General features: G+C 40.7%; 1 protein-coding gene across 1 annotated transcript in view; it reads right to left on the bottom strand.

Moving 5' to 3' along the window:
• The window catches only part of TTC29 (tetratricopeptide repeat domain 29), a 207,464-nt gene that overhangs the window by 157,355 nt on the left and 36,130 nt on the right, over positions 1-13,979 (bottom strand). The window contains exon 4 of the mRNA XM_040967032.1: positions 12,768-12,953. Coding sequence (XP_040822966.1) covers positions 12,768-12,953 — 186 coding nt within the window. The remainder of the gene's footprint in view (positions 1-12,767; positions 12,954-13,979) is intronic.

Raw genomic sequence — 13,979 nt, forward strand, 5'->3', positions numbered from 1 at the left:
CTCCTTGCCTCTCAAGTGAGTAATGGAAGATTTTACAAGAAGAAACATTAGCCTCAGAAATTTTGTTCCTCAATTGCTTGCTTTGTGCTAGATTTGTGTCTTTGATATAAGGCAATAGAGAGGACTTGGAGGTCATAAACAGTGGAGAAGATAAGACCAGAGAGATAATTGTCAGGAGATAGAGAGAAAGCAGATGGGATGATGGGAGATTCTGGGGTAAAATGAAAAGTAGCATGCATGTTGAAAGATGTCGACTTCCACATTGATGACCCTAGTGAGAACTTTCTCCACTTCGTAGTGGTAGTCAGTGAGAAACAGCAGCTGTAATCCTCCCAGGCCCTGCCTGAGGGACTCGTGTGGTCCTGAAGGAAAAGAGAATTTGAACAGAGAAATCAGCCTTGAGGACAGACCACCGTATTATGCAGAACACTAGACACTGGACTAAGCTCACGTCTCCTCAAAATCATGTTCTGAAGGAAGTGGACTTACTATTATCTTAATGTTAAAGAGAGGTTCAAATAGGTTAATATCAGGCTCCATGCCTGCTCTCCATAACCTGACATTTTGTCTCCCTAAAAGGTACATGGATTGAAAAATACTTTTAAACAAATATTTTACTGTAATCCAGGCAAGCCATAAAACTCAGAGTTGGCAGTGAACTAATATGTGCTCTGGTCTTTTGTTTCAGAGATGTGGAAAACAAGATATGCAGTTAAGTATGTGATCTAGCTTCATTCAGTTCATTATCAAATGGCCTTTCCAAAAGAGAACCTAAGCCCACTCATTAGTCTGATATTATTTCCCACTGCTAGACTTCATCTCTAGTGTGAAGTTCAAATGGCATGATATAAAGACCAATCTACTAATTCAACGTCTATCAACTGTCACCAAATTTAACATCAGGTAAGAATTAGAATATTTAAGATTTATATTATAATATTTTGTTCCAGACTTTAAATTATCAATCCATCTCTATGTATATCCATCTATATGCCATACATACACACCACTAAATATATACATACGTATCATATATTTATATGCTTAGACTGTATACATCTCTATACATCGACATATGCATATATACATACAGATGGATAGATGATTTTAAGTCTTTACAGAGAGAGTGAGACAGAGAGTGAGCAAGAGAGCAGGCTCTCTTGTTAGTTCATTACCCAAATGCCCACAGCACCCTGGACAGGGCCAGGCCAAAGTCAAGATCTTGATTCTGGGTCTCCCAGATGAGTGGCAGGAACCCAAGTTCTTGAGCCATCACCTGCTGCTTCCCAGGCTGTGCATTAGCAAAAAGACAGATCAAAGGCAAAGACCAGACTCAAACTCACCGTGTGAGATGCAGGCATTTAATCATTGACCTGCAGGCTTGCCTCAGTTCCATAATTCCAACATCCCCACAGAATTCAACTTTTCTTGCTATCTGAAGACATTCCAAGATGCACTTTTAACTAGCAAGGTCCCTTGCTTCATATTTTTCTACTTCATTAATAACATTGTAATTAGATTTATCATGATTCCTAACCTACACAATTGCTTCTTACCAACTATAAAATCTTCACCCCTTTTGAGATTTAGTTGAGATTTTAAAAATTAGCCACATCTTCAGCAATGAAAGAAACGAATTCATTCACAAATTCTAACAATGCAAAAGGGCTTCTCATGTAAAATCTCCTCCTACATCACACATACCAGCAGTGCCCTTTTCACAGGCTGCTCTGGTTGGGATTTTGTGTATCTGATGGGTTTTAAATCCTCTCAACTGCACTTCTATGTCTATTAATTTTTAATAAAATGAAACTGAAAATAAAATACCATACTAAAAGCTGATATATCCTTTGCATTTTTGTTAGTTATTAAGGTTGTTTTTCTAATAAACTGGCAAATGTTATTCCATGACAAGTAAGGATTTACAAGGAAATTTCCATTAGTTTTCCAGTGGCATCTTTGATAATATAGTTATTCTATCTTTACCTTTTTTTAGAGTAGAATACCATGATAATCTACCTAACTTCAAAATGCCAAAGAACAAAAAATAAAGCCACATTAATAATGGAATACAGAATAAGGTAAAAAGTCAAACTGCAGGAAAAGATTGTTTATGTGAGATATGAAGGAATTTTTGAAAAACCATCTTTTCTTTTCTTAGATAGTACTTAACTGATCCCAACCCAGATAGCTTTTATATGTATCAAGATTTTTAAGTGAAATAAAATCACATTGTCCATGGATATTTATATCATTATACAACTGGAATATTCCCCTTTTTTCTAAAATAAAATATTCTATTACTTAAGGAAAATCACTGAATCCATACTTAAGGTTATAGGAATTTTCCAGGGTTGCTCTAACAAAGTACCATTAACTGAGTGGTTTAAAAGAGAAGGAAAAAACAGCCCCACGGGTTCTGCAGGCTGTCAAGTCTGAACTCAAGTTTGTTCCTTCCAAAGTCTACATGGCTCCTCTGGCTGCCCTGGGCATTTTTGGCTTCCAGGTAATATTCCCTTGGTGTCTTCACATTGTCTCCTTTCTGCGCTTGTCTGTCTCTGCATCTAAATTTCCTTTTTCAGTAGAGGCACAGTCATAGTAAACAGGGGGCTCACTGCAACACCCTCATGTCAACTTCATTGAAAAGAGACTATTTACAATTTAGCTTATATTGATTGATGCTAGGGCTTGAGAATTCTCTCTTTTGGGGATCTATAATCCAACCTATAACAATGATTGAAATATTTCTGTAAAATGAAAATACCCTCAAGGTACACAGTAGTCTTGTCTTAGCTATGTACTTAACAGATCTGTTAGTACTGACAACAGAGAAGCAGAGACAGCAGGGGCAGACAGGAGGTGGTCCCAGTTAGGAAGCTGCAAGCTGGATGGGAAAAAGCCCAATCCATCAAGCAAAGAGAGAACCAGAATCATGGCATGGTTGCAGGTGAGCTGAATGTGGGAGCTAACGTTCATGGCAAACTGAGGTCAAAGTAGAGAGGAGGCAAGCAGAGTCAAGCTGAGTATAAAGACACCCTGAAGACACTTCACTACAAGAGGGCTTCACTTGGAAAGCTGAGAGCTAGCTTCCATATCTCCAACAAGACTAGTGCTAGACTACTGGGCATTTCCTTCCCACGTACCAGTGAATCAGTTATTCAGAAAGCTGTAAAAAGAAACAGAGCTTGCTCTAAGACTGAGAAAGCTCTCTACACTACACATCAATGCCCTAGACCAATACGAATGGGGTTCAAACTCACATGCCTGAGTTTGGAGATCTTCATTTACTCTGAGATCCACTGGAAGCTGGATAAAGTCAAAGTCAAAGTCTAATGGTCTAGCCTATGACAGATTTGCAAGGAAGAAAATCAGCATGATAACTGCAATGACAAAAAAAAGGGTAGGAGACTCTGTCCTACACTGATCTTTCTGTATGGCTAGGTTAAAGTTCAGAAATTATCCAGATCAGTTATTATTTTATAATAAACAGTTTATGAATGACTAACTTTAAAGGATGTAGGGAAACATTTGGCCTGGAGTTTACGATGCTGCCTTCCATATCGGAGTGCCTGAGTTCAAGTTCTTGGCTATACATCTGATTCAAGTTTCTGGCTATGCATCCCTCCTCCCCTCCAGGAAACAGCAGGTGAGGGCTTAACAGTTGAGTTTCTGCCATCCATGTGTGAACCTGAAATGAGTTTTTGCTCCTGAGTTCAGACTGGCTCAGCTCTAGCAATTGCAAGCATTTGGCAAGTGAATCAGTGACTCTCGCTTTCTCTCTCTCTCTCTCTCTCTCTCTCTCTCTGTGCATGTGTTTTTACCTTGCACTTAATGAAAGAAATTTCTGTCTCTGTAGATCCCTGTCCCTCTGCCTTGAAATTGAATAAATAAGGCTTTAACTGTATAGTGTGTGCAAACTTGCATATGCTGCTTCCACGAGATGCGTGAAAGAAATTAACAGTTCTCTGTTAAGTCTAAGAGTTTACATTTTGAGCAGGTTTTCTGAATTTCATGGCCCATGAAAAGGTACTGAGTCTCTGGTTTAGACAAATGGAAGTGCTAGGGAATTTGAGTCCCTGAGGAACCCACTGTTTGCATTAGAGTGTGTTCTTCTGTAAGAAATGCCTTTGTATCCCAAGATAGCTCAGGATCCTGCTCAGTGGATCCAAACCGAGTGTGGGTTTGCAGTGAGTGAAATCATTATTTGTCAACTAGCTTTCAGAAGTTTTATATCCTTATTTTTCAGATCACAAATATGTTGAATGTCTCTTGTAATGAAACAATACAGAGATATAAAAATATGTTATTTTTGTAACAGATAAACAAAAATGAATTTTTGGAAGACCAAAATATATTAGTAAGTTAAGAAATTTGTGTGTCTTCAAAAACGTAAAATGGAAGGTATTTGGGAAGCAGAATATCAGATATCATATTCTAAAGTGAGCGTTAAACCATTGTGTGAAACTTTCCCAAAACTCTGCAAAAGTGTTAATATAACTCTTGAAATCTTCCATTCACAATAACATATTGGAGACAGCATTAGCCAAAGTTAGATTTAATATTGTGGGAGAGACTGAATCCTGAACTTCCAGAGATAAAACTGTTATCTGCTATGACTGTGATCTTAGGCAACTCCTCTCCAAATGATCACTTTGGGAATTCTTCTGTGGTTGTCATGGCAAATTAGAGATGGCATAAAGATTACCTGTGTATTCTTGTGTACTTCAGCATGAAAGTCAATGCACACAGCCTGCTGTGCAGGGTAGTATTTCCATGTCATATACATAATACTTAATAAATGGCAGCTCTTATGCTTATAAATATTGGCAAAAAAATCTTGAAAGGTGTGAGAAAAGTTCATCATGTGTCATTACTGTTATTAACTGGTACACATTATGACCATCTCAATATTTATATAAAAATTTTACAAATAGTATATACATGAAGACATAACTAGCTTTTATGTAAATAGTTCTCTTCCTCTCTAAAGTGAGAATTTTTGGAAGCAGAATCAAAGAGTTAAAAGACATGTTATTTCAAAAAAACTTCTTGATACTTATATTTTATTACCAGCAATATGTGACTAACTTATATTACAGTGACATTAATTTTTCAAGCATTAAATGCTATCCTGAACAAATACTCATATAGCTTTTATGCCTCCATGTTGGAATTTGGTGCATCCTACACCTGTTCCACCAGCACAGTCACTTAAATGGTTTTAACAATCAGAGAACTTGCTCTTTTCTTTAAAAGTTAAGAATCTGGAGAGAGCACCATGGTACATAGGGTTAAAGCTGTCACTTATGATGCTAGCATCTCATATCTGAATGCTGTTTCACTTTCCATCCAACTTCCTTCCAATCTGGCCAGGAAGGCAGCAGAAGATGGCCCAGGTAGTTGGGACTCTGCTACCCATGTGGGAAACATGGATGGACAGTTTGGCTCCTGGCTTTGGTCTGGCCCAGATCGGAATGTTGTGTCCATTGTGAGAGTGACCTAGAAGATAAAAGATTTTTTTCTATTATTCTACCTTTCAAATATTTTCTAAAAGATACAAATGAGCTAACTCTCTTCACTGTTCACCAAGAGAGGAGGAATGAGCCTCAGGTTCATGCTAGAGGAGGAGGGAGAGACAGAGGGAAGGGGCAAAGCAGGAAGAAAGAGAGAAAATAGGAATTTTCCACCTGCTGGCTCACATTAGTTTTAACAGCCTGAGCTGAGCCAGGCTGAAGCCAAGAGTCAGGAGAAAGATCTGGATTTGCCATGTCACTGCAGGGGACCAAGGACGTAGGCCATCTTCTGCTCCTTTTCCTAGCACATTAACAGGAGACAGGTTGGAAGTGAAGCAGCCAGGATTCAAAATATCATCCATATAGGATACCCGCATTGCAGGCAGCAGCTTAACTCGTTACGCCACAACCACCAATCCTACTGCATTTTGGTTTTTTGTATTGTTTCTTTTTTAAAAATTTATTTCAATTTATTTTTGATGATGTTTACATAGTTGACTAAGGTGGGAAGGGTCATGGATTAGGGGGAATGGGTGAGACCACTCTTTCCAAATTTCTTTTTCTTCTTCTGCATCTGGGGTAAGAGGGAAGCCACACTCAAACTCCCAACTGCCTCAGTATCCATGGATGGGGAATGGCCACCTGATGTCATCCTAGGGTCCCCAGTGTGGGGCATGCTCCAAGGGTTCTGCTCAAGTGGTTTTGATAATTCTGAAATGTTGCTGAAATTACTAATCCAAAGATGAGGAAAACCTCCCAGGGTCCATTGATTGACATAGTCTACCTTAGAGTCTCTATTTGCCCAGATAATTGCTGTCAATACTTGGCAGGAGTAGTTAAACAATTTATTCTACCCTCCTTCCTCTGCGATGGTACAGATGTCTTCTGCTGGTCCCAATGGACTTCCATACTCTCCTTGTGTACCTGGATAGGCCATTCACTGTTCTTAGTCACTGAGGTAGCTTAATTCTCACATATGAACTCCACAGTCAGAGCACAGACCCTATGGTTCACCCCATGGTTGGTGTTCTGAATCCAGTTCAGTTGCGGGGGGAGCATCCACCCATGTCAGCATACACATATACTGGTTGCAATTGCTGGGTCAGTTCTGTCTCAGCCCTTTCTCTTATATAAATCAATGGATACTGCAGCCTGGCCCACCCTGTCCACCAAACACTTAGCCCTCATGTACAGTGGTGAGAACTGCAGACTAGTTGGAATGACCCCCAACAATCTCCACTAGGCCCACCCCCATCCCTGGTTCATCTGCAGGCCAGAATGTATATCAGACCAGTCCAGTCTGTCCAACATGCCATTCAGCTCTCATACACATCAGTTGTCATTGAAGTCTAGGTCAACCCAACTAACCCCACTGTCCAGCACACGCTCAATGCCACTGACTGTCTAGTCAGGTCCACCCCCAGTCCTGGTTCTCATGCTCACTCACTAGTGGGAGTAGCTGTCCACCAGAGAGATGCCCACAATTTCCCTGGTGGGTCCGCTCCCAGTCCCAGATCTTGTACTTTCTAGATGGTACTATGGTCTAGCTTAACAGGAGTCACCATTCCCATCACTAGCCAGCTGATGCTGCAGCAAAGCCAAACCAGCCTGCATTTACTCTGGCAAATGCATGCACCAGTGGATAGTCAGCCAGCCCAGTATAGCTCTCCCTCTAATTCAGTTCACATGCAGGTCAACAGGTGTTGTAGTCCTGCCCAGCCTGGTCCACCCCCAGTTACTCCTAGCCCCAGGTCTCATGCTCACCAGCAGGAGCAGTGACCCAGTGGGTGAGGCTCCCTGCAGTCACTCTAATGGACTCACCCCGCCCCCAGGGTCTCACATGTGCTGGTACATGCTGTGGCTCAGCCTGGCGCAGCTTGCCTTACCTTGGCATTTGCTGGCAGGTGCAATAGCCTAACTGACCTGACCCCTGCCCCCTGTTCTAGCTCATGCTGATGAGTGCTACAGCCTAACCCAACCCAGCTAACCCCTAGTGCAAATCTTAATGTGAATTGGCTGGTTTATGGTCTGCTCAGCCTGTTTTATACCCTGTCCTAGTCCTCAGATCCTCCAATGGGTATTATGAACTGGCCTAGACTAGTCTGTCCCCAGACCTGAGCCACACATGTACCAGTGGGTTACTATAACCTGGCCTGTGCTGTTCCCAGCCTTGTTTCTTACCTGCATGGGTAGCATTCTGACAAAGGAATTCCCCAAGCTCCTATATCAGATCTCCCAGTGGCAGATCCTGCACACAGTGGTGGGCCCTCGGTCCAGACTGACTTAGTCTGCCTCCTGTTTTGATAAGAACAGTGGTCTTTCCAACTGATCTATACCCAGTCCAGTATTTACTGTTGGATGCTACATCCCAGCCCTATCTGGTCCACAGTCAGTCTCAACTCCCCTCAGTTACCTGCAAGTACAGTGGTCTTGTCAATGGAAGTCACTCAGAAGTCATTCTTCACCTTGAGCTCTCCTCTCCCTTCCCCCTACCTTGGCAGGGAGGAAACACATGGGGAAATCCCCAGGCTCACTCTGCCTGCCTGGATGTGAGCCCCAAGGTCCCACATACCCTTGCTGGGACTCACCCCAGACTCACCCCACTGCAGTTTTTATGTTTCATTCGACAGAAAGGTGCTAGTCAGTCCTGATATTCAAAGGTAAGCAGATTGGATAGTATTGCCTTCATTCTACTTGCTGTCCGTGAGGTATAGGTAGAACCCTCTGCTTCTATCCAGTAGCTAGATAATTTGTAGAAACAGATAAATTCAGTTCCAGTCATTGGAAAGAAGGACTTTGTGATTGAGGCTGTACATCTTGGTTAGCCCTTATTCAACCTTATTCAACCTCTATGGTAATATTTAAGGTAATATTCTTTTGAACTGGAAGATGTCTACTTTATCAGCTGTGCTGACAAAGGTCTCCCTTCCAGTGAATATCCTCAGTACACAGAGGTCATCACCCAGAGTCTATTGTCCAGAAGGATGTCTAATCATTCTTCTAGCTGCCCACAGCAAAGTCCATCACTTGACTGGAAGACAATGGTTTGCCATGTAATGAGTTTGTGCTATGTGTGGTGGGAGACAAGATTAGAAGACACACATAGAAATAGAGGGAGGAGACACAGAACAAAATAGTGGATAGGAATTAAAATTAACTGCTCATGGTCCTTTCAGTGTAGTTTCCCATAAAAAGTCACTGCCTCTTTCAAGGTTCTATGGAAACCAGCTATTCTCAGTGTTTGAGACCACCAGAGAAGACTTAGTTCCCAAATTACTGGAGGAAAGCGGAAGGAAAATGCAGTACTTCGTCAGCTAGGATTGCTGATATCAGGAACCCTGCCACCGGCTTGCTCCCCCTTGTCTGCCTACTAAAAAAGCTGTAACCAGCTACAAAACCTGGCTCAGTCCTCTCACCATGCCATGAAAGGGGCTAGAGCTGAATCCAACTGCTGATGCTGACTTGGAAGAATAGGACTGAAGGCTCTGGGACTTCATCTTGCTTATTGTGTCTCAATCTCAGATCACACTGGGGAGGAGTTGACATGTCCCTAATTGTGTCTCTTCAAAAGTCTTCTCTCCTAGGTCTACCATCCAGCATGTTCAGACTTTTGGGTGCTGCTCCTGAAAGAACGTGCTGATTTCCTATTGACAGAGAACTTTCTTCAGTGTTCCACAGGCAGTGCATTCACTCAGCTTTCCCATGTGCGTTGTTTATCTAGGATCCTCACAAACAAGACCACAGAGGATTTACAGCCAGTGATTGGTTGCAAGTGTTTGTCAGTCTACAACCACATTATGCCTGTTGTTCTGGCTACAGGCCTGAAGATAAGTGACCTGACAAACAAGACTCCCAGCCCGGAACCAACAGGAACCAGGCAGCACTGTATAGCATGACCCCATCTCTAGCAGCAATTGGGAGCTGAATCTGTGCTCTTTCCAGGGTGCTTTGCTGAGACTCTGGACACATGTGTGCCAGTGGGCTGAGCGTTACCCCTGACTGCAGCCATGTGCCTAGTCTCCGTGACTGTGGGTCTGCTCATGTACCTCATTTGCTTTACAGTTCCCTGAGGAGGCTGGAGCCCTGCCCTGGACTCTAGCCTGCTTGGTTGGGCCCTGACAACCAGCCCATTGCCATCTGCCAGCTAATATCCTCTTTTAACCTGAATGGGGGCACCCGTGAATCAGGAAGCTGCCACCTGTCCCTGAGCACAGCTGCTGCCTAGCTGTTGCTGTGGGGCTTCCATTTGCTTGTCTGGACCAATCAGGTCAGATAGGCGGAAGCTACAGTATGGTTGCCTCAGTGGGAACACTACAGCCAGGTGAGTCCTCACTCCATTCTAGCCTCATGTTTTGATACTACTAGTTCAATCTTCTCACACAAATTCTACCCAACTACAACAACTGAACTCTTCCAGTGATGTTGCAATTCTCCAGAATTTCCATCAACACTGGCTCAGTTTTATTCATCAAGCCATAAAGGCCTGGTTCTATAATCTATGCATATTTTAAGGGCAAAAATATGTAATATCTCACAATAAGTGTTTCCCAAGCAAAACAATACATTCTAGCTAAAAAATGATTTCAAAGACAAAACTACCAATTCTGTACCTCCAAAACATTTTATTTATTATGGATTATGGGTTAATATTAGCATGCTGTATGATGGAGCATTAAAATGAGAACATGAATTTACTTTCATACCAGCACCACTCCACTGATAATTTCTAAGCTTATGCTCCTCTCAGCCCTGTGTGTCTAAAACTGAAATGATATGGGCATCATCATCAGGAGACACTTCAAGAATGGTTGAAGGAGTGCCTAAATCGTTAATAAAGTAAGAGCTGTCTAAATCCTCCATAGGAATATGTTCAACAAACTGCAAAATTAGAGAGGAAACTGAGGACTCATTGAGCATGGCGTCTCAGTTTGTAAGACAAAACATTTTTGGAGATGGGTTACATGGCAATCTAGAGAATATTTGTTTTATATGTTTCTGTTACAGTAAAATTTAGGAATAAAAGTTGTAGAAATATTCATAATATTCATACTGCACTTTTGAAAATCAATAATCTGATTGTCCTTAAGACCACTCTTGATTTTTTATCAGTGTAGCCCCAAGTTCTATATTTAAAACATATAAAATACATGATTATAAAATATATAGAAAATAGACATACACTTAATTATGTTGTATAATAGATACATCAAATATAAATATATATAAAACATATTTTACAACGTATCTTATTTTTCTTCTTAATGTTTCTCAAATCAATACATATTTGGGGGTTTTAATACAAACAAAATCCAAAGAACTAAAATCCAAAGTCCTCACATTGGGCTCCATGTTCTCATGGGATCTATCCCGAGCCTGTGTGTCTACAGCTCCTTCCTTTCCCAGCCTTACCCACTGAGCTGCGGGCCCACTGACCTCCCCCTGTTCCCAGGGCATGCTCAGATGCTCCACAGGCAGGGGTCTCAGGGCCTGTGCACTTACTTGCTTGTGGAATTGATTGCTTCTGATTTCCTCAGAGCTCATTCTTATTTCATTCATGCCTCACCTTCTAATAAGCGAACACTCTATATGTGAAAGAAGCATTGTCTATTCCGTTGTTCCTGCTTCACTATTTATCATCACACTTACTACTACTTACTTCTATATTAGGTACCTATTTATTGTTAGGGTTTTTTCTTATCTTTTTCAGAATGTAAACTGTGAGGCAGAGATTTCGTTTAATTTGCTCACTGCTTTAACCCCTGGTTCCAGGTTCTAGATCAGTCTTTGATGAATGAATAGCTGTATTTTGCTATGATCTGCAATTTTATGACAGCGCAATGCTATTGAATAAAGGTTGTTTCACAGAGTTAACTAATCCTGGATTTTTGCAATATCGTAAATTGCACTGCAATGGAACACTTAAGTGCATTCTCTTAAATAGGTGTTCTTTCATGTAGCATCCTCATACCCAATCACATTTCCACTTCCCCCTTTCCCCAGAGTTTGCATCATACACTTTTAGACCATATTTCTCCTCTGGCCCTGAGTGTCCAACAGTGTATCTCCAAACTCTGTATGCTGGCATCTCTGTTGATTCCACAACATTGCTCAGAAATTCACTTCCTACTTTGAGTAGATTTTTTTTCTTCTCTCATTTATTTGTTCCCAAAATTATGTTTCTATGTATACAGTTTCCACTTGAAGAACAGGTTCCAATTTCTCTAAAGTCTACCCATCTTCCAAACCCCACACCAGTTTGTGAGAATTCCCTCACACCTTCCTCCAATTCAAGCTGTCTGATTGCACACTTTCTATACTTTTATGGTACCTCCCTGGGTTAACTGCATGAAGTTGCCCTGACCACCTTGGAGATCCTCCTTTGCTTTGCTTAGTTTATAACCTTACTACTAGCCACTTTCTAAAGTAAAGCCCTACTTCTTGATTCTTTTTTTCATTCATCAAAGTCCCATGCAAGTCTAACCAGAAAATAATAAATGTTTTCAAATCTAACCAAATGCCAAAGTCAAAATTCTTTCGTTAAACAGGTTTTACTTTTGAAGAAACAGGTATCATTGTTTATGATAAGACATTTTCATCTTTCCATGTATTTTCTTGCCATATTTATACACCATCCTTCCATAAATAGTTATAACTCTTAAATTCTTATATGCAATTCTTGATCCACCATCATAGAACATTTAGCAACATTTAGTTCTTTTCTTCTAAACTTTTGCTTAAGGTAATACTGTGTGTAATATTGAATTTCATACTGGCATGATATTTAATCTGTGAGTGTTGGTTTATATATAGGTGGCGCAAGACATTTGGAAAATCATGCAATATACTTTTGCGTTTTCCCCAAGCACTTTGGGGATAATAACATTCATAGAGTAATAACTTAAAATCAACAAAGTGGGCTGCCAGGAAAGAAAACAAAACAATCCACAAGCATACAGCATGGCCTGAGGGATATATGAGAATGGTGGAAGGAATGCCTTAATGAGGATACCATTGCTAGTTCTAGGCTGAGAACTCATACAGGAGCCCAGCAATGAATCTTCTTCATGGAACATTGTGCAAAGAATGTTCTACCCAAGTTCACACATCACAAGCACAAGCATTTTGATCTCCAAACTTCACACCCTTAGATTACAACATTAGGTCTTTTCCTCAGCCCCCAAGGTACTCCCTGGTTGCATGATCTCAGCATCTTTCACAGTACATTCAAGGAACCCAGGGGAAGTTCCCACTCACCATCTTCCTCGTGGAGAAGACCCATGTGTGCATATGCCTCGGCTTCCTTCTTCCCACCATCAACTTTGATCAGCTGGGCAATCTTAAAACATCGTTCATAGAAGTGGTTCCTCACCCACTTGTCCTCAGAATTATTGAAGTAACAGGCCAGAGCATACAAATTGTTGTATACATCTTCAAAGTATTCTTTAAAAGGGGGGAAAAACCATAATGTGCATGAGAAAGATTCTTCAAGGCACAGGCTTTTGGAAGGGCAGATCCATATCATGACATGCATCTCCTATTTTCCCTTAAAAGCATAATTACTCAGAAAAGCAAACCAACATACAAAAAATAAGCTTCCCTGTTGAAATAGCTTATTATTTTAAAATATGCAGATTAATACAATTTTTTCTTAAGATTCAACATGTTAGACATTGACGTATTGGTTGAAATAAAAGATGATGTGTAAGAAACAGGTCAGGTTAATACCTATCAGCAATGTGCATAGTTCTTTTGCAAGAAGGGAGCATGTGGTATTATTGATACTTTTTGAAAAGTATTTAGATTGCAGAGGCAGCATTGTTTGTTAACCATGGCATAAGCATCACAGAAATGAGGAAGTGGGAAAAATATGGACATACTACAATCTTTTCACCCACAACAGACTAAATTCATGGGACTGATAGGTGCAAGAAACCATGAACAGGATGGCCCTGTACACTCCATACACTTTCTAGAGATGTTTCCAGTAATTCAGATTTCTGGCAATGTTAGGATTCTTGGGAGTACTGGCAACTGAAGTCAATAAGGACAAAGGAATAGAGAGGAAGATCCACTGCTACACTGCTGGGGTTTTTTTTTTTCCTTGCTGAAAATGCATAAATGTTAGTTACCCCTTTCACACAACAGTTGTCAGTTTATTATTTAAAACCCCTCTAGGTGTTTTCCCAAAAGTGAGTGGCATCTGACCTATATATACAAAAAAGGAGTGTACTAATAAATTGTGAATCAGTTTCTATTGCAACCAACTCTATTGCAACATTGCACCTGAACGGAATTCTTTGTGTTAATAAATTGCATCTCACTTTTATAAATCCTGCTCTAATACTGAATATGAACAAATTCAACATTTTTCACTTTTATACACAGAGGTGGAAAGTACAATTAAAAAAATGTGATGGTCTCTGGGCTCGTCTTCCGAAGATTTCTTTTTATGATAACTATGATCTA

Source organism: Ochotona curzoniae, unplaced genomic scaffold, assembly GCF_017591425.1.
Source record: "Ochotona curzoniae isolate NIBS_2020 unplaced genomic scaffold, NIBS_Ocur_1.0 scaffold_4506, whole genome shotgun sequence".
Classification (NCBI taxonomy): domain Eukaryota; kingdom Metazoa; phylum Chordata; class Mammalia; order Lagomorpha; family Ochotonidae; genus Ochotona; species Ochotona curzoniae.